We start from the raw sequence: 18,960 nt of genomic DNA, 5'->3' as shown, positions 1-18,960 counted from the left end.
TTGGCAGAAATATACAGTATTTATTAAACTGGATTATCAGACATTTATTCTAGGAAAATAATTCTTAGTATACTTTCACTTCACCCAGGTGTACTCAAGAACTGAGTATAAAGTAATGTGTCATTTGAAATGTAAATATCTTTCACAAGTAAATGAGTAAACTGGGTGTATTTTCTTCTTCATTACAGATAAATACTGCAGCAACTGTGGCTGACTTAAACTCTTTAATAAATGAATATTATAACTACCTAGAGCTTATTGGATGCCTAAGACTTATAACATCATTAAGTGATAAATATATGTTGGCAAAAGACATACTTGTTTATCATGTAATTAAGAGAGTCCAAGCACCTTTTGAAAGGTAAGTTGTTCATATGTTAAGGATTCTCTCAAATTACATGTTTAAAGTGGTTAATTGTCTTACAATGTGAGATATATTTGATAAAATGTAAATGCTATTTTAAACTAATGCTTTAAAACTAACCTCTTAAGGATGAATACTGTTCTTACCATTCTACACAGAATTGCTTAAATGTATACTGTTTAGGTAGGAAAAGTAATCGTTATCTCAATTTATAATTAAGTTTTCTAAATAAAAATTATTTTTATGTTCTCACACGCTGCTGTTCTTTTAATAGTGGGAAACCTAAAATATATATGAAAGTAGGCAGAGTGATACACCATGTAATCACCACCCAGATCTAACAGTTATCAACCAACCAGTGGCCAGTCTCGTTTAGCTAGCCTTCCCTTGTTACTGACTCCAGTTTTATTTTCAAGCAAATTTAAAAATTTCAGTATCATTAATCTATGTATATAATGTATTCAAAACTGTTATAGTTGGTTATCCTTACTGAAGTTCAGATTGTCTCATCTTTAACCAGTATAAACCTCTTTATGTTGTTTCTTCTGAGTTCTTTTGATGTTGACCCTTAATGGTCTTTGATAGCCTTCTTGCTATATGGTATGACAAGGTGTTTCATGCTCCTTTTGTACATTCTGGCCTAATGAGCTTTGTTTCTTTGAATGGGAAATGGTATTTCAAATCCACAATCTGGATGCTAGGGATGCTTATTTTTGCCACATTGGTCATAGTTTCTAGGCCCTTTCAGTGGACTAAAAGAAGAAATATAGGGTTTTTTGTTGGGTTTTTTTTGATTTTTTAAAGATAAAATACATCATAGGTTTCAACTGATACTTCAGATTCACTACTACAAGATTTTTGACTTTTTCTTTGTCCCATGTTCATAATCCCAGTTCTCAAAGACATTGATGAATTAGAGTATGAAGTAATTCCTTGATTTAATCCACATTTTGTAAATAATAGTCACAGAATGATAATGCCAACATTATCATCAGTAACATAACATTATTGAAAATAGGTTAAACTTGTTTTTCTATTTCTTTTTGTTCTAGGGCTATGCAGTCAAATTACTGTGTTTTAAAGTCATTTGGCATAGTTATTTTCTTTGTTGTTATATTACTAACTGGGTATACATTTTATTTTCATTTTTTATCTTATTTTTTCTTTTTATTGACTTTTATTAAAGTTTGATTTTATTTTAAAATTATATAAAATGTTTGCATGATTCCAAAGTCAAATCTATGATGACAGTACATTGAAAGGACTCAGCTCTGTCGTACAAATTATATTAAGATAAGGATAGCTTTCATCCTTATCACACCTACCTTCCATCCCCTATGAAGTAATTATTTTAGTGGCTTTTACTGTTTATCCTTCCATTATATTTTTTAACTGATAGCAGGTAAATATATGAGTATATGTGTGTGTGTATATTCATTTCTTTTATTAGATAAATAGTAACATACCATCCACCCTTTTTCCTCCTCATTTTTTACTTGACAGTATATGGTCCTCATTCCTTTTTTAGAGCTCTACAGAACTTAAGCACTCTTCCAAATTAAAATTTAATATGACCTCATAAGCTTAAACAGTTGTAAAGGATATAATTTCCAATATATATATACATATATATATATATATTTTTTTTTTTTTTTTAATTTATTTATTTATTTTTGGCTGCATTGGGTCCTTATTGCTGCACGCGGGCTTTCTCTGGCTGTGGCAAACAGGGGCTACCCTTCGTTGCAGTGTGCGGGCCTGTCATTGCGGTGGCTTCTCTTGTTGTGGAGCATGGGCTCTAGGCACGCGGGCCTCAGCAGTTGCTGCTCACGGGCTCAGCAGTTGTAGCTCGCGGGCTCTAGAACACAGGCTCAGCAGTTGTAGCACACAGGCCCAGCTACTCCACAGCAATGTGGGATCTTCCCAGACCAGGGCTCGAACCCATGTCCCCTGCATTGGCAGGTGGACTCTTAACCACTGAGCCACCAGGGAAGCACTCCAATGTATTTTTAATACTGTAATTAAAGTAACACTGTTACATAACTGTTTAAAATGTATCCAAGTGTCTCTGACTATAAGACTCTTACATAGCAAAATCTTCTTACAGTTAGAATTACCATTCATAATTATGATTAATACATAGAATAATCCAAATATATTATAAATTTTGATACAGTTATTAAAAAACTTATTTGAAATGTATCTCTTAATGACATAGATGTACAAAATATTTTTTTCCCAAGGAATTCATATGTCTACAGATGGATTTTTTCTCATTGCTAAGTTAGATAATTCATTGCTGTTTGTTTATTTTGTGTGAGTGTGTGTGTTTATATGTATGAGTAGTCTAGTTGTCAGGAAAGGCTTCCCTATCTGTATAAGTGGTGTTTAAATTAAACCCTGATTTATAAATAGGAGTTAGGCAGATCAAGATGAAGAGGGCAAGAGAAAAGAAGCTGAAGACTGATCCCTCCTTTTATGTGAAAGATAAATCATATAACAAAAAACAATATTTTATAGCTCAAGAGTCCTGTAGATGTCAGAAATAACAAGGAAATCAAAAGCCATAGTACCTCTTTATTCCTGCCCTGCAACTAGGTTCATCATGGGGTAGGAGGGCGAAGCTGGGGGGAAGTGAGAGTAGCATCCACATATATACACTACCAAATGTAAAATAATTGGCTGGTGGGAAGCTGCAGCATAGTACAGGGAGATTGGCTCAGTGCTTTGCGATGACCTAGAGGGGTGGGATAGGGAGGATGGGAGGGAGGCTCAAGAGGGAGGGGATATGGGGACATGTATATGCATATGGCTGATTCATTTTGTTGTGCAACAGAAACTAACACAGTATTGTGAAGTAATTATGCTCCCGTAAAGATCTATTAAAAACAAAAAAGCCATGGTACCCTAAATGTCATATGAAATCAGAACCCTCAGTTTGCCCCAAACTTGGGTTTGGCATTCTGAATGGACCCCAATCTGAACCAAAGACATTAACAAAGTAATTGGTCTTAGGATTCGTAGTACTTACAGAGTGCCAGGCAAAAGCAAATACGTAACAGTGTTTAGGGAAATTTCTACAGCCTGAGCCTGATGGGAATGCTAAAGTTACATTGCTAAAGAAGAGGAGGTTCCAATAAAAGACAAAACACAACCATCCTAAACAGCAAGTATTGGGAATAGCACATCAAGGATTTAAATAACAGGACAAACTGAGACATAAAAAGTTATTACAGTGATTTAAAAGAAAAAAAAAAACCAAACATAAAATGTGAAATGAATCAAATAGTGCTTCTAAGTTGAAAAATGATCATAGACTTCCAGTTGTGGATAATGTGGAATAGACACTCTTCTCTCTATTCTTCCTGATAAGCACAGTTAAAAACCCTGAACAGTGTTTATAAAACAAACTTAAGAAGACTTTTGAAAGGTAGAGAGATGAAAGCAGACCAGCTGGGGATCCCAGCAAGGACACAGCTGAGAGAAGTCTAGACATTCTTATTTGAAGGAAAACTAAACGATTTGTCACCAGCAGATCTACCCTAACAGAATGCCTATGGGAATTTTTTGAAATAGAAAGCAAATTATTAAAGGTGGAATCTTGTAACATCAGGAGGGAAGAAAGAATAATGAAAAGAATAAAAGCATGTCTCCTCTTGTGTCTACTAAATTATGTTTGATGGCTGAGGCAAAAATTATAACATTCTCTAATGTGGTTCACAATGTATATAAAAGAAATACTTAGGAAATTATAAACAGCAAAAGGCAAAGGGACATGAAGGGAAGTAGTGTTTCTATACTTGAACTGATAAAATGTTGGCAGCAGTAAATTATTACATTTTTAAAAAAATCTGCACATAGAAATACACTCAAAACACTATAGATAAAAATGGAATCCAAAACAATAATCAAGCAACCAACAGAAAAACAAGGAAAATGAAACAGAAACAAAAATGATCATGGAAATGAAACTTGGTGGTTGTTAAATGCTAGGCCATTGAAGAGAAAAAGAGAGAAAAGGACTGAAACAAGAAATGTCATGAAAGTTAGAATAAGAGCACCCACACATATATTTGACAAAAGAGATGGAGGCTGGGCAATATTATAGAAAATGCTGCTTGAGAAGTTCTTCAGGTTCAGGTTCACAGGGCTTAACATGCTGAAGTGTAGTGTACTTTGTGATGAAATTGTGTTCTGAGCAAAAAAACATTATTGTAAAAATGAGCATCAATTATATTGGACGCCTTTTTTTCAGTGACATCAACGTTGAAAACAGACAGCCAAGATAGTAACTTCACAGAGCTAGTTACGTTATCATTCAAGAGAGAGGAGGAAATAAAGACATTTTGAGACAGGTTTACTTCTTTCCTGGAGAGATTAATAAAATACCTACTTAAGGAAGAAAGAAATTGAACCCAGAAGGAAAAAGTAAGATACAAGCACCAGGAGTAAGCAAAGAAATGAAAAGACCTGAATAAATAAAAACAAGCATTGGCCATTTAAAAGACAACTAAATTTTGGTAAGAAATGGTTAAAATAATTAAAATACTAGCTAAAGGTTCATCTGTAAGAAGAGAATGGATATTGTATTTATTGTTTTAAGGAACTTGTATTCTTGAGGTAGTAGTGGGGAAGCATTAATTACCTTAAGATTGTTAAGCCAAGTATATATATTTTAAGGGAAAACTCTAAAATAACAGGAATAGAGTGTGTAACTTCCAAACCAGTTTGATGGGGGTGGGGGTAGAAATAAAGAAAACATATTTAATCATATAGTGAACAGAAAAAGAGGGATGAAAACAAGCAAGGGAAAACACATGCTCAAAGAAAACATAAGATAGAAAACATATAGGTAATTATATTACATGTAAATAGCTTAGATTCATATTTAAAAAACAGAGGATCTTAAATTACATTGCAAATAAATGACTTTAAAGCAAAAAAAGAGAGAAAGAAATTCTAATAATCTTTTTAAAAAGCCTTGTCCTTAAATGACCCTAATAGAGTTAAAAAGAACAAATTCTTTAGGATTCAGCAGTCTTGAATATATTTGTATCTAGCAACATGGCCTCAAAATTTACTAACAATTCTGAGGACTGTTTATAAAAGGAAGCAAGGCAGGTAGAACATCAAAAAAAAAATCTTGCTTTAGTGCACTCCACTAAGATTAAAAGAGAAAAATCAAACAACCTTCATACAGTTATACATGCAAAAAAAGCAATTGCTGCATTTAAACATTTATACATAATTTTAAGCTAACAATTTGAAATATCCTTATAAAGATTAGCTAGTAAAGATTCAGCAAACATTATCCTTAATGAAGTGTGATAGACCTTCCTCTTAAGGCCATGACAAGCCTGGGATACATATAATTACCCCCTTCATTTCTACAATATGCTGGAGGTCTTAGTAGAGCAACAAGACTAAATGAATAAGTGAATGTTATTAATTATTCGAAGAATTAAAATTATCATTGGTAGTCTAGATGACTGTCCAACTAAAATAATCTTAGAACTGCTTCTGTAAAGAGTGTAGCAAGGTTACAAGAGGTAAAGGACACTAACAGGGAGGTGTGCACGTGAGAAGGAATGGTAACGAAAGAAATTTGTTAATTTTAGAGTAACTAAACACTGATTGTACAAAAAGTAATGTTTACTTTGGGGATTTATGATACAAGGTGGAACAAAATGTTTAAGTAGCATAGGAAGAGAGAGCTACCAGAGTTGCAAGTGTTCTAAGGTCTTTGTATTGTTCAGGAAGAGGGTAAATACCTGATTCACTTTAGATTTCAAATATGCCGATTAAAATTTTGAGGTAAGCATTTTAAAAATAAGAATTAGTGTAACTTTTTAAATAGAAGGTAAATTGGAATTTTGTTTTAAAAATACAAAAATCGGCAGGAAGGAATAAAAAATTTTTTTGTAATTCAGTACAGTTGCCCAAAATAAAGTGACAGAACTAGTTTCCTAAATGTAGTAATAACTATTACTATATAACAATTAGAAAAAATTACTCTCAAAAAAGCAAATTGCAGAAAAATAAGTATACAGTATGGTACCATTATTGGAAAGTTTCAAAACAAGCAAACCAATACTAGTTATTTTTTAGGGATACATATATAGTGAAACTAAAATGAAATGCAGGCTATAGTAAAAATTTCAGAATAGGTAAATAGCACTTTCAGATAGTTTTCTTTGTAAAAGGAGAGAAGGGAAACTGATGAATGGGCAGATTTAGTTGAGTGAATAGAATATTTTCTTAAAAGTAATCTGAGCAAACATAAAATGTTAATGTCTTTCAAAATCAAGTTACAGTCATGGTTTTCTGTTATTTCCTGGATTTTTATATAAGCTTGAAATATTTCATTTTAATTAAAAGTAAAATTATAAAGGTGAACATTAAGTTTGGCTGAAATTTGCTTCAAAGGTAGGTGTAAGGTGAAAGTTAAAAGCAAGCAAGAAAGGCAGCAATTGTATTGTGGAGGACCTTAAAAGCCATGTTAAGGAGTTTGGACTTTATTTCATGTGCAGAGTGTGTATTATTAGTTTCCTATGGCAGTTGTAAAAAATTATCACAAACTGAGTGGCTCAAAACAAAAGAAATATATTCTCCCATATTTTTGGAGGCTAGAAGTCCAAAGTCTCGGTGTTGGCAGGGCTTCATTCTTTCTGGGAATTTAGGAAGAGAATCCATTCTTTGCTTCTTTTAGCTTCTGGTGGCTTGTGGTTGCATAACTCCAATCTCTGAATCTATATCACATGGCCTTTTCCTCTCTATCTTTTATAAAGACAGTTGTCATTGGACTTAGGGTGAGCCCAGATAACCTAGGTAGAATGATTTCAAGATCGTTAACTTAATTACATCTGCCTGGACCCTTTTTCCAACTAAGATCACATTCACAGGTTCCAGGGAATAAGATGTGGACATATCTTTTGGGGGCCTCCATCCAACATACCTAAGGATGAATGACAGTATGGGGGTTTACATGGAAAATCAACTTGGAAGCTTACATACCTGGTACAACAGTTCCACTGGTATATGGAGAAATGAGCAGATAAAAGGGATTTCAAAAAAGGAAATTCATGGGATTTGTAATTAGGAGTGGCAGAGGGAAGAGTTAAGAATGACTTTCAGATTTAGCTATACTAATAGGGTGAATAATGGAGGCATTTGTTGTCACTTACGGTTCTGATTTTGGTGATAAGATAATTAATTAGCTTTCTTTTGGACTTAATAAGTTTGGGTGCTTGGAATATGTGGTACCCAGCAGTCTGTTGGGTATATATTCTGGGCTGGAAATAACAGATTTTATAGTTAATGACATAAACCTGCTTAAATAAAGCCATGGGATATGGTAAGAAAAAAGAGATATTTGCCTTGTTACAGATCCATGAGGACAAACAGTAGCATTTAAGGCAAAGCAAAGAAAGAATAAGCTTTGTAAGAGACTCGGAAGGTTTGGCCAGAGATATAAGGGGAAACCAGGAGACTGATCCCATACATCATTCATGCACTTAGGGCAGTTATTCCTGAGATGTAGAAAGGAGTGGAGGGAAAGTGAATAGGAAATTAAGAAAAGGAGACAGTAAATGTAGGTAAGTCTTTCACATAGGTTGTCTCAAAGGAAAGCAGATGGGATTGAGTGAATTTTTTCCCTTATTCAAAGATGGGAAAGATAAGCATATTTTTGTGCTCTTGAGGAAGAGCTAATAGAAGGGAAGATGAGTCAGTGTAGCAGGGTACCTGAGGACGTGGATAGGGAATCCAGAGCCACAGTTAGGGTTAGTCAGTCTGGTAGGCAAAAATGCTATCTTCTTCATTCTTTGCTTATTAGTGAGAATGTGTATTTTTAAAAATTCATTTGTTACTTGTATTTTCTTAATGATGCATTCATATTTTGTATTTCCTATTGAGTTCTTTTAGAAAATGATTTGTATTTTTGTTATATTAGAGAAATTAGTGTTCTATCATGTATCAATATTTTCCCACTTTGTTTTGTCTTTGTTAATTTCTTTTTATCAATACATAAGTTTAAAATTTTTATGTGGCTCAAGTTTATGATTCTTTTTCTTTGCAGTCTTTCATTTTATACTAACTAGCTTTGAAGTGTAAAATTTTAGATATCTACTTTTTTCCTCTTAATAAAAAATTGTTAGCTTAATTTAAAAACTATTCCATAAAGCCAAATAATGTAGGCATGGAAAATATTCATTTTATATTAATACATTTGCTTGTTATTGATTTGAAAATACCATATCACATAAAGTGTATCCATATTTTTCTTTGTTTTTCCTCACCTTTTTTTCCCCACATCTTTTTTTTTCTGTCTTTTTCACACATATATGTGATAGTAAATTAGCTAGAAATGTTCATTCCAAACACATGTGTATGAATGTTGGCTCATTGTTTTTCTTCTCTTAAGTTTTAAACAGGGTCTGAGAACTCTTGGTGTTTTGGAGAAAATTCAGACTTATCCAGAAGCATTTTGTAACATCTTCTGTCATAAACCTGAGAATCTTTCCACAAAAATTCTTAGTGATCTTTTTACAGTACACACATTATCTGATGTACAGGCTTTGGGGTTTTGGAACAGTTACTTACAGGCTGTTGAGGGTATGTAGATGTTTTATTTTTATTTAACTGTCGTAGAAATTTTGTTTGGGGATATTTATTTCTTTGAGTTTTGCTTTTTATAGTAAGACTTTAATCTAACTACTTATTTACAAAACTTGTTTCAAAACAAGTTTATATGAGTTGAAAGTGATAGGAAAGGTTACATAGTAAAGTTATATTTTTCGGTTGTTTTCCTCTAGGTAATTTGAAGTGAGAGGCATTCTTCCTAGAAAACTTTAAATATACGGGTGATTGCCACAACACAGGATAGTCTCAAAGCTAGTCATTTACATCACCTTTTTAAATTTTAAGTTAAATTGAATTATTCCTCATCCATTGGTCAGAGCATGGTAATGATATTTATCATTGAGCCTTAGCAATGTAAATTCATTCTGTTTAATATGGTGTAAAACTATTTAACTTTTAGTTGAAAATTTTTTAGCTAGGTTGTTTGGATGTTTTATACCATCTTAGTTTTTCCTTTGTTGAAATAGTTTATCAAATAGCAATGGTCTAGAATTGGTTTAAAATTGTTTGTAGGATCATATCCCCGAAAGATGGAGTTTCAAAACCTACTGAACCTCTTGGACTATATGATAATTTTATATTAAGGAAGACATTTAAATATACAGTGAGTAGGTCAACCAAATTATTGTATGAGTCCTACTTTGAAATTCAAATAAACATGTATTCAATATACCATTTTCCTATTACTACACTTAGTGATTTAGTTTTCCTCTTATGCATCTCTGTTAATGTGGGTATCTCTGCTTTTCAACATGTCTAGTCTAGTTGGGGAAGAGTCTATGATGGTAGCAATATATAACATGGATTTTTTTTCTTTTTTTCCTTTTTTGGTATTCTTTTCAGATGGTAAATCTACAGTAACAATGGAAGACATTCTTATTTTTGCTACTGGTTGCAGTTCCATTCCACCTGCTGGATTTATACCCACTCCATCAATTGAGTGCCTTCATATGGATTTTCCTGTTGGAAACAAGTGTAATAACTGCTTAGCTCTTCCTATCACCAGTACCTATAAAGAATTTCAAGAAAATATGGACTTTGCCATAAAAAACACTCTAAGATTAGAAAAGGAAGAAAATTCTCACTTCATTGGACATTAACTGTTTTGAACAAAGAGATGCTTCTTTAAAAACTGCTGTTGATGCTTTTTGTTTCAGAAATCTGTCCATCATCACTTTTGAGCAAACTTGGCCCAATAAAATATATGATATGAACATAAAGGAATATTTTGGCCACTTAAGCTAAAAAGTTTTTTTGTTAAGGTGTACCAAAGTTGATACTTTTCTATTTTCTTAATATACATGCTTCATAAACCTCAATATAAATACTTTTAGAATGGCTGTACAGACTTTCTTCAACTATAGTAGCATGCTATATATAATAAGAAAACTTGTACTCACTGTTTTTGTAAATTGGGATTAGCTATAGGATGCCACAGTGATTTTTCTAGTTTTATGCAATTTTCAAATTATTACTTATTTTATTTTAAAGCATTAAATAGGAAAGCTAAATGATAAATCTTGTTATATAAATCAAAGTCATATTTTGGGGTATGTGTTATATGTATCCTTTTCTAGGATGGCACTAAATTAGTTAAAAATGTTTTTAGATTATTAAGTTATGTTAAAATAGATCCACACTGCAATTAGATTATGCCTAAAGGGAAGTATTATATTAAAAAGCAGAATTGCACAAATATTCTAGAATCTATGGACATTCCATAGTCTTAAAACACTTCTGAGGTGGATTAAAATACAGTTGAAAATCCCTAAGTAAGTGTCTTCTTTAAAGCCTTTGGCTTTAATCATAGGATTTTTTTTTTTTCCTGTATCCCATGTGTGGTATTAGACCACATTATGTCTGATCCACATTTTAGGTTATCTGAATAGAATGATCTCTGTGGATTGCCATTTGGTAGGTTTGGCTATTTGACAGTTATTTATTATCAAGATGGTTGTATGAAAGGTAAGCTGGCACCATTGCATTATATAGTTATCTTCTTTGCTTTTGAAAGGTGCCTGTTATATAAACAATGTAGAAATGTGTAAGAAAGAATTACAAATAGAATGAAAAACCCACTCTAATCTCAACCATGCAGAATTAACTGTTATCCTTCTATAAACTCTTCCATTTCCTTTTTTAAACTTTATTAATGCTACTAAAAGTCAAAGAATACCTAGAAGTAACAAGAGATTATGTAATAAGAATTTGAAGATTGTCCCCTAATCCCATAGTTGTGTCACCATATTTGTACTCTTGCAAAAGAAGAAACTGGAAAAGTCTAATGTTCCTAATCTGTTATCAAATATAAATGGGTTTTTCACCAGAATAAATCGTATGAGAGGTAAAATGCTTGGTTTTAAGCACATTTTTCTTGCTACATAAAGCAGGTATCAGCCATATTCTCATCCTCTCCAAGAAGTATCCTTAAATTATTGATATTTTTAAAGACAAATGACAGGATTGGTTTGATACTGGTAATAAATCTGTTATTAATACCAAAGGAAAACTAAAACATAATCCTAGTAAAATTTTGTTACATTTTCTAACAGACCCAGCAAATTAAAGTTTAACTTTTAACATGAAGGTTTTAAAACATTAAACAAGGCATTTCTTTGTCTTGTGTTGAATTCTGTTAAATTTTCAAAAGTAATTAAAGGAGCAATTATCAAAAAAGAGGTTTAACCTCACCATACAGCTTTTATTCCTAATGTGTTGATAAACTGGATATTTTATTTCTTAACCTACCTAGTTTTTATAAAATTTTAAAAGCCATTAAACCAATACAAACCAGAAAACCTAATTAAAGCCATTTTCTGGTTATTTGTAGTTTGAATTCATTTAATTACAGTGGTAATTAAAGCTGTTAAAGCTCACATGCTTTTTGGGTGGGGAGGGCTGGTGGGGAGGCAGTGTGCTTGGGTTAGCTACAATTAAAAACAGTGTTTCAATTCTTCTTTTATGTGTAGACAGGGCCTTAGGGATAAAGTGATGTAAATAACTTAGTATATTCACGTTTTAAAGTGAAGTATAAATATTCATATTGCAAAATATTTTCTGGCTTTAAGGATGTTCCATCAATATGATTTTAGATTAATCTTTATAGTCAAGATATGTCAGAGAAACCTGACATAGGTTATTTTCTGCATTGTTACTATGTCAAATGGTTGGTATTATGTTTGTTCTTTTTCTGTTCATTGTTATAGCCAATGCATAGTTCCTACTGACATTGATTTTAAAAAGGAATTATGCTATAAACCTTTATAAATGTGTATATGTATTTCTTAAATATTTCAATCGTCTAAATGCCATATATTTCAAGTTTGTTTTCTGTTACTCTCATTATCAAGAAAAAGCATAAATTCGCCTTGTATGCATCTACTGTTAATGGTCTTAGGTTAGTTTTATATTCATTTTTTTTAATAATTTTAAATTTTTTGGTGTGAGAACTTCATCTGAAGGCATTATACAATTCTCTACTATTCTTGTACTTAGTCATTTTACTATTTTAGTATTTAAGGTAAAGATTCTTTAAAATATCAGAAACTAGCTCATGACTTTATACTTTGTAATATTTAATTTCCATATTATAAATTAGTCATTATTTGTTTGGGTGAAGTAAAAAGCTTTCATTTGATTACTAACTTGAGAATTTACTTTGGCTTCTGCTTTATTCCAAACTTCTTATAATTTTTCCCCTAATTATATGGAAGCTCTTGGAACTTTTGTACTCAATGCTAAATGTGCAGTAAAGGAGAGTGTAATATAATAGGTAAGTTTTCTCCGTGACTTTGCCTTTTACATTCAGTCATTATAAGAAAATGATTAGAACAAGATTCTATTTATAAGTGTGTAATTCTTATATATAGTGCTTATCACAGCTTTGTTGTTAATTTTACAATAAGCTATTAAACTAGTTTTATGCTCTCCGTGATGCAGTGTAAAGCATAAAAACACATTGATGGATTACTTGAATGTGTATTACATATAGTTTAGGAAAATTTGCATTGCTTTGAAGAAATCCTATTTTAAAGTTCTCATTTTGACTGTTATCTTTTCAAATTGCCAAACATATTCCAATATCTACTGTATGCCAGGTATTATATTAGGTGATAGTTTATGTCAGCCTAGTTTCCCTTTTTTTAAAGACTTCAGATACAACAAAAAAAATGACACTTAAAATGAAGTTTTCTAAATAAATGTGTTTCTGCTACTAAATGTGAAGTGCTTATATAAACTAAATCAAGTAACTTGTTAGGATTTAACAAGGTTAAGATTCTGACAATACTGTGTAGATAATAGATCCTTTCCCCATTATAGAGATCCTGCAAGCAATTATCGGCTGACACGTAGGAACCTCTCTTGAATGAGCTGTTCTGAGGTATTCTCTGTTAAAACTATCTATCCCCTAATGTAAAATAATAGTTTGCCAGAATAATTATATTATTTTAGCCCAACATCTGGATAGGTAGAGTCAGTTAAACTGCTAAAAAAGTTAGGTTAACTAACACTCTAACAGCCATAGTTTAATTCTTTCCTTATTCTAAAGACACATTACAAATACCTTACTCAGTCTTAGCATTACAGGGACTGTTTGTTTACTGCCACTGTTCTGTGGGACATATATTTCCTATACATTTGTTTGCCCACACTGTGTGCACTCCTTGGTCAGGACAGTTTTTATCATTTCAAATGTATATACTGTACACAAATGTTAAGCATGCCTTAGTGTTCTATGTCATATGAGTCATATATTTTGGGAGGTCTATGCTGGAGCTCTGAAATGGTTAGGTAGATTTGCATTTGAAAGTAGAAGTAAACAAATGAACAAGATTGGGCTCTCAGATGTTGACAGTGGGAAAGCCTGTTTATTTTATATTCCATGAAGACAAAAAATTAAGTAGAACTTTCCCATAGGGAAGGAACTGTCATTTCTGTTTAATTGCAACACACCTAGTTCATTGGTGATTCCAGTTTTCTTTTTTTTATTCCACATATAGGAAGCAGTAAAAAGTCAGCTATAAGATGAGTATGGTCTGAGGATCTAATATATAACGTGACTGTAGTTAACTGTACTGTATAATTGAAATATGCTAAGAGAGTAGAACTCAAAAGTTTTCACCAAAAAATAAAAAACTATATATATATGTGAGATGATAGATGTGGTAAATAACTAAGTGGGGGGAATTCTTTCACAATGTATACATATATATCATATCATCACAATGTACGTTTCAGATACGTTGCCAAATTTATCAATTATACCCTCAAAAAAGGTGAAAAAAATTTACACAAGGAAAAAAAAAAGAATGTAGGTCCAGTTCTAGGGTGTTCCCTAATGGCATTAAGAATGAGATCACCTGTCAAGTTTCATAAAAATAAACTTTTGTGTTTTGTTTAAAAATTTTACTCTTTAATGTAATCGTTGGGGTAACTTAATTTCTCATAAATTCGAAAAGTTAAGTTTTCAAACCAGTTTTTGAGGCACAGGGTCTCTAATTTCATTTCAGAATTTGGTGAAACTTCAGAATGAACATATTCAATAACTAACGCAATATCCTAAGTGAACTCTGTTGACCATACGGGAAATGAGTTGTGTCCATTTTTGACATCCAGTAAAAAAAAATCTATGGATTAAATTAGAAATCATTAATATTGGATACATTTTGTCATCATATGGTTTTAAGTGTACATTAAGACACCTGCACTATCCACTTACACCCCCTGCCAAAGTAATGTTTTGTGATTTTGCAGTTACTAAAAGGAGGAAAATACGAACTGCCATTTTGCACCTTCCTGGCTTCTGTGTCCACGTAGGCAAAACAACCCCATGCAGCTAGACCATTTTGCCTAACATGAGATTAAGAAACCTGCCTGATCAGAGCAATGCTCCGAAGCTGCCTGTTTCCCAGAAAAGGAGCAAACGGGAGACCCCTCCTGCTGCACTGGGGAAACAGAAAAGGGAGCTAGCATTGAAGTGCCAATTTTGTTCCAGGAGCTTCATTTGCTTTAGTCCTGTGATCCTTAAGCTCCTAGATTATTATCACCACAAGAGATCTGTAGACGACCAAACTAACAGTTCAGTATTTAGGTTCTTAGCACTACAACACGCTCCTGCCCTAAAGAGCTCACTTTAAAGCAGCTACCCTTTGAGAAGCTGTGGCTTGATTAGACAGGATAAAAATTCCTACTATTACGCCGCTGGAAAGTAAACACTGCCAGGTGTTCGGGTATTATTCCCACGTTGGGTCTCTGAAGTTTTGTGGAGAGAGCTGAGAGAATGGGAGGGTCACCCTGGAGGAGGCGGGGTTCGGCTTTCTATGGTCCCGCCCCTCCGATCTTTGCTTCCGGGGCGGTCGGGGCGGCCACGTCATGATCGGGCTCCGCTCTCCAGCCGGGCAGTGTATGGTGGGAGCCAAGATGGCGGCGGCCGCAGCAGCCAGTATTCGAGAGAGACAAACAGGTACCGGCTTATTCCCTTCTCTTCCCTGAGGTTTTGTGCTTGCCGTGAGGACATATTCCTCTTCTTGTCGCCCTCACTCGGTCGCGGTGCGTGCAGTTCGGAGACGGACGTCCAATAGCTTAATCCTGTTCTCAGACCATCGAGAGCCCTTCCCCTTTTGAGTTTTTAGGGAAGAGATGCCATTAGCTTGAGAACTCGGCTCTCAGATGTGCCGGAGAAGGGGCTTCAGGGGTGAGCGGGTTGCTGCGGTCCTGCTCTTGTCTCTTTCCTACTGGGCCTCAAAAGGCCATGGCGACCAGATCTGGCACCTGGCATTTCCAGCCCTTGCCACTTACGAGGTCTTCGGGTTTGTTTCTGCGCGTGGTTAAGTTCTCTCCCATTTTAATGTTGAGAGTTTCATTTTCCGGCACTTACACCACAGTTACAAATTTAGATGCTCTTTTCAGAGCAGATTACATTCTGCCATTTCTCTCCTGTGGACCAGTCTTTGGGGGTACCTGAAGAGAAACGCCTTGTGATAAAGATTTCCGTCTTCAGCATGCGGGAATGGGATATAAGAATGGCAAAACGAATGAATTACTACCTTTCCCATTTTAATTATTTGGCAAATTAGTGTTTTTAAACTACGCCTTATTAGTTTCATGTTTAACAGAGTATGGTTATATAGCTTCCATTTATACCGTGAAGTATGGTTTTAAAAAATACATATTCTTTCTCTTGAGCTTTGATATTTTTTCCACCTTAGATAATTTTAGTTTTGCCTTATTTTTTGGAAACTTCTGATGGCAATTGGTTTATACCTGTTAGCTAATTGTCTTGAAAGTTGGCATACTGTTAATTCTGAGAAGCTAATAGAGATAAGCCATTAAGAATTTGCATATTTGGAAGTTCTGTCTCTTTTAATTATGTTCTTTTGCATATAAATCGGAATAGGAATATAACTGGTTATAATTAATATGAACTACAGAAAGGATTTTGGCTGTACTTGATTCTTTCCTTTGCAATTCAAAGAAAAATTAATGATAGACTTCAATCTACTAACGACACAGTGCATAATGAGTTGTGTTCTGCATTTCCCCAATAGATAATGTAGTGTAAGCTATCAGATGAAGTCAGGTGTAACTTAAATATATGAAAGTCCAAATAAAATTTGGGAAATAACTGCCATTCATTTTATCTGTGTAAGCAAATAGAAACCCCACTTGTCTTTGCAGTATGGTTCTGACAGCTTAATGAACCTCAATGAATTAGGTCATACTACATATTAAAATAAAAAATAACATGTTAAGGGAGACTCTGTACCAATACAAAGGAGCTTTCTGAAAAATGAAATTTGGATGGTAATTTTTATATGCAGAAACTTTGTAGAATGTTAAAGTCTAGTAGTGTAATATGGATTTCTGCAGAAATAAACTTCATTGTAGCAAGATTTCACATCATTACTCCATAGGTTATGCCAGGTTTATCAAATTAGTACTCCAGTTGAGTTCTGTCTTACTTTGAGAGAAAGGTAAACTATGTGCTATAGTAGGACAAGTAAACATTTCCCTGATGCCTATTGAGAATGTTTTGGGAAATAAATCACAATTGAGTCTTAGGCCATGTACTTTATTAACAAATCCATTGTGTCAGAATCCCTGTTAACAAGTTAGTCAAGGCTCAGAAATGGGGAAATTCACCAAGATGGAGCTGAGAAGGCAAACGTGGGAATATCTGCTGATATGGGCTTCTTTCAGTTAGCGAAGCTCTGGAGAGCACCATGTACCTGGAACTCATATGCACCACAGGCTGTGATTCTTCCTAGCTGTCCTCTGTGAACTATTGTAACATCTGTGAGCTTCTGAAGTAGGTCTAAATTATGGGCGATGTGTATATATATATTTTTTTTCTTTTTCTTTTTTTTTTTTTTGCGGTACGCAGGCATCTCACTGTTGTGGCCTCTCCCGTTGCGGAGCACAGGCTCTGGATGCGCAGGCTCAGCGGCCATGGCTCACGGGCCCAGCCGCTCTGCGGCATGTGGGATCTTCCTGGACCCAGGCACAAATCCGTGTCCCCTGCATCGGCAGGCAGACTCTCAACCACTGCGCCACCAGGGAAGCCCTGGGCGATGTATATAATTGGCTGGACCTTAGGTACTAACATTTTACCAACAAATCACCTCCGTATCTCTATGCATATATAAATATATTACTGATGTGCAATCTCTTATTATTTTAATCTGCTTCAAGAAATAAGCATTTAATAGAAGTTTTTCTAGTGAGTGAATATGCTGTAAATTGATACGCAGGTGATTTGAGTATTATAATCTTCTCTGGTAGGTGTTTATCTTGTAGATTATTCTGTATTACTTAATAAAACCTAATCCAAATGCTTTTTAAAAATCAACCAAGGGGGCTTCCCTGGTGGCGCAGTGGTTGGGAGTCCGCCTGCCAATGCAGGGGACATGGGTTCGTGCCCCGGTCCGGGAGGATCCCACATGCCGCGGAGCGGCTGGGCCCGTGAGCCATGGCTGCTGAGCCTGCGCGTCCAGAGCCTGTGCTCCGCAACGGGAGAGACCACAGCAGTGAGAGGCTCGCGTACCGCAAAAAAAAAAAAAAAAAAAAATCAACCAAGTAGATTTTAGGATTACCAATCATTTAAACATTTAATCAGATAACTACTACCCTCCCTTGAATATTTGGCCATCTCAACTTCACATAAAAGTGTATCAAGATTTTTATTTCCCTTAGAAAATATTTCTGAGTCTTCTGTAACACATGAACAGATGAGCAGTAAAAACCACAAAATACTATAAGACATAGAGCGTAACTGCTATGATTATAGAATTGTACATTTTTTTTTTTTTTTTTTTTTTTTTTTGCGGTATGTGGGCCTCTTACTGTTGTGGCCTCTCCCGTTGCGGAGCACAGGCTCCGGACACGCAGGCTCAGCGGCCATGGCTCACGGGCCCAGCCGCTCCGCGGCATGTGGGATCTTCCCGGACCGGGACACGAACCCGTGTCCCCTGCATCGGCAGGCGGACTCTCAACCACTGCGCCACCAGGGAAGCCCAGAATTGTACATTTTTAAAGCAGGAGTTATCAGTTACGTACCACATCTATAGGAAAGTCTCACTAGTGAATCTGACAGGATAATTGGCCGTAGAATGCACTCCAGGATAACTAAAAAATAGATCTGCTGTATTTAGGTTTTAAACCATTTAAATATGAACCAATTAAATATATCATAGAGGATTTTTGTTTTTAGAAAAACTTATCTTAATCTATGCTTTCAGCCACACAGTAGATAGACAACAGCACCAGTTATCTATCGAGGCCACTGCAAGGTCGTGATTGACAATTTCTTTTTGCATCTATATAAAACATAGTGTGGTATCATCAGGAGACATGGAAACGGCTTCTTCCTGAACATTTTTCACATTTTAATCTGGGCAAAGATGCTTAAATTAGAAAATCTCCCAGACAATATCCCTTTAGTTGTTGATGAAACCATC

At 34.4% G+C, this 18,960-nt stretch overlaps 2 protein-coding genes across 2 annotated transcripts in view; both read left to right on the top strand.

Annotated features, from left to right (window-relative positions):
* Positions 1-10,118, top strand: part of G2E3 (G2/M-phase specific E3 ubiquitin protein ligase) — a 61,581-nt gene extending 51,463 nt beyond the window's left edge. Inside the window, exons 13-15 of the mRNA XM_065871844.1 lie at positions 189-361; positions 8,787-8,977; positions 9,848-10,118. Coding sequence (XP_065727916.1) covers positions 189-361; positions 8,787-8,977; positions 9,848-10,104 — 621 coding nt within the window. The 3' untranslated portion in view covers positions 10,105-10,118. The remainder of the gene's footprint in view (positions 1-188; positions 362-8,786; positions 8,978-9,847) is intronic.
* Positions 10,119-15,395: 5,277 nt separating this feature from the next.
* The window catches only part of SCFD1 (sec1 family domain containing 1), a 135,159-nt gene continuing 131,594 nt past the window's right edge, over positions 15,396-18,960 (top strand). The window contains exon 1 of the mRNA XM_065873045.1: positions 15,396-15,467. Within this exon, the coding sequence (XP_065729117.1) occupies positions 15,410-15,467 (58 nt within the window). The 5' untranslated portion in view covers positions 15,396-15,409. The remainder of the gene's footprint in view (positions 15,468-18,960) is intronic.

This window comes from Phocoena phocoena, chromosome 2 (assembly GCF_963924675.1).
Source record: "Phocoena phocoena chromosome 2, mPhoPho1.1, whole genome shotgun sequence".
Taxonomy (NCBI): domain Eukaryota; kingdom Metazoa; phylum Chordata; class Mammalia; order Artiodactyla; family Phocoenidae; genus Phocoena; species Phocoena phocoena.
This window is presented reverse-complemented; position numbering and strand designations above follow the sequence as displayed.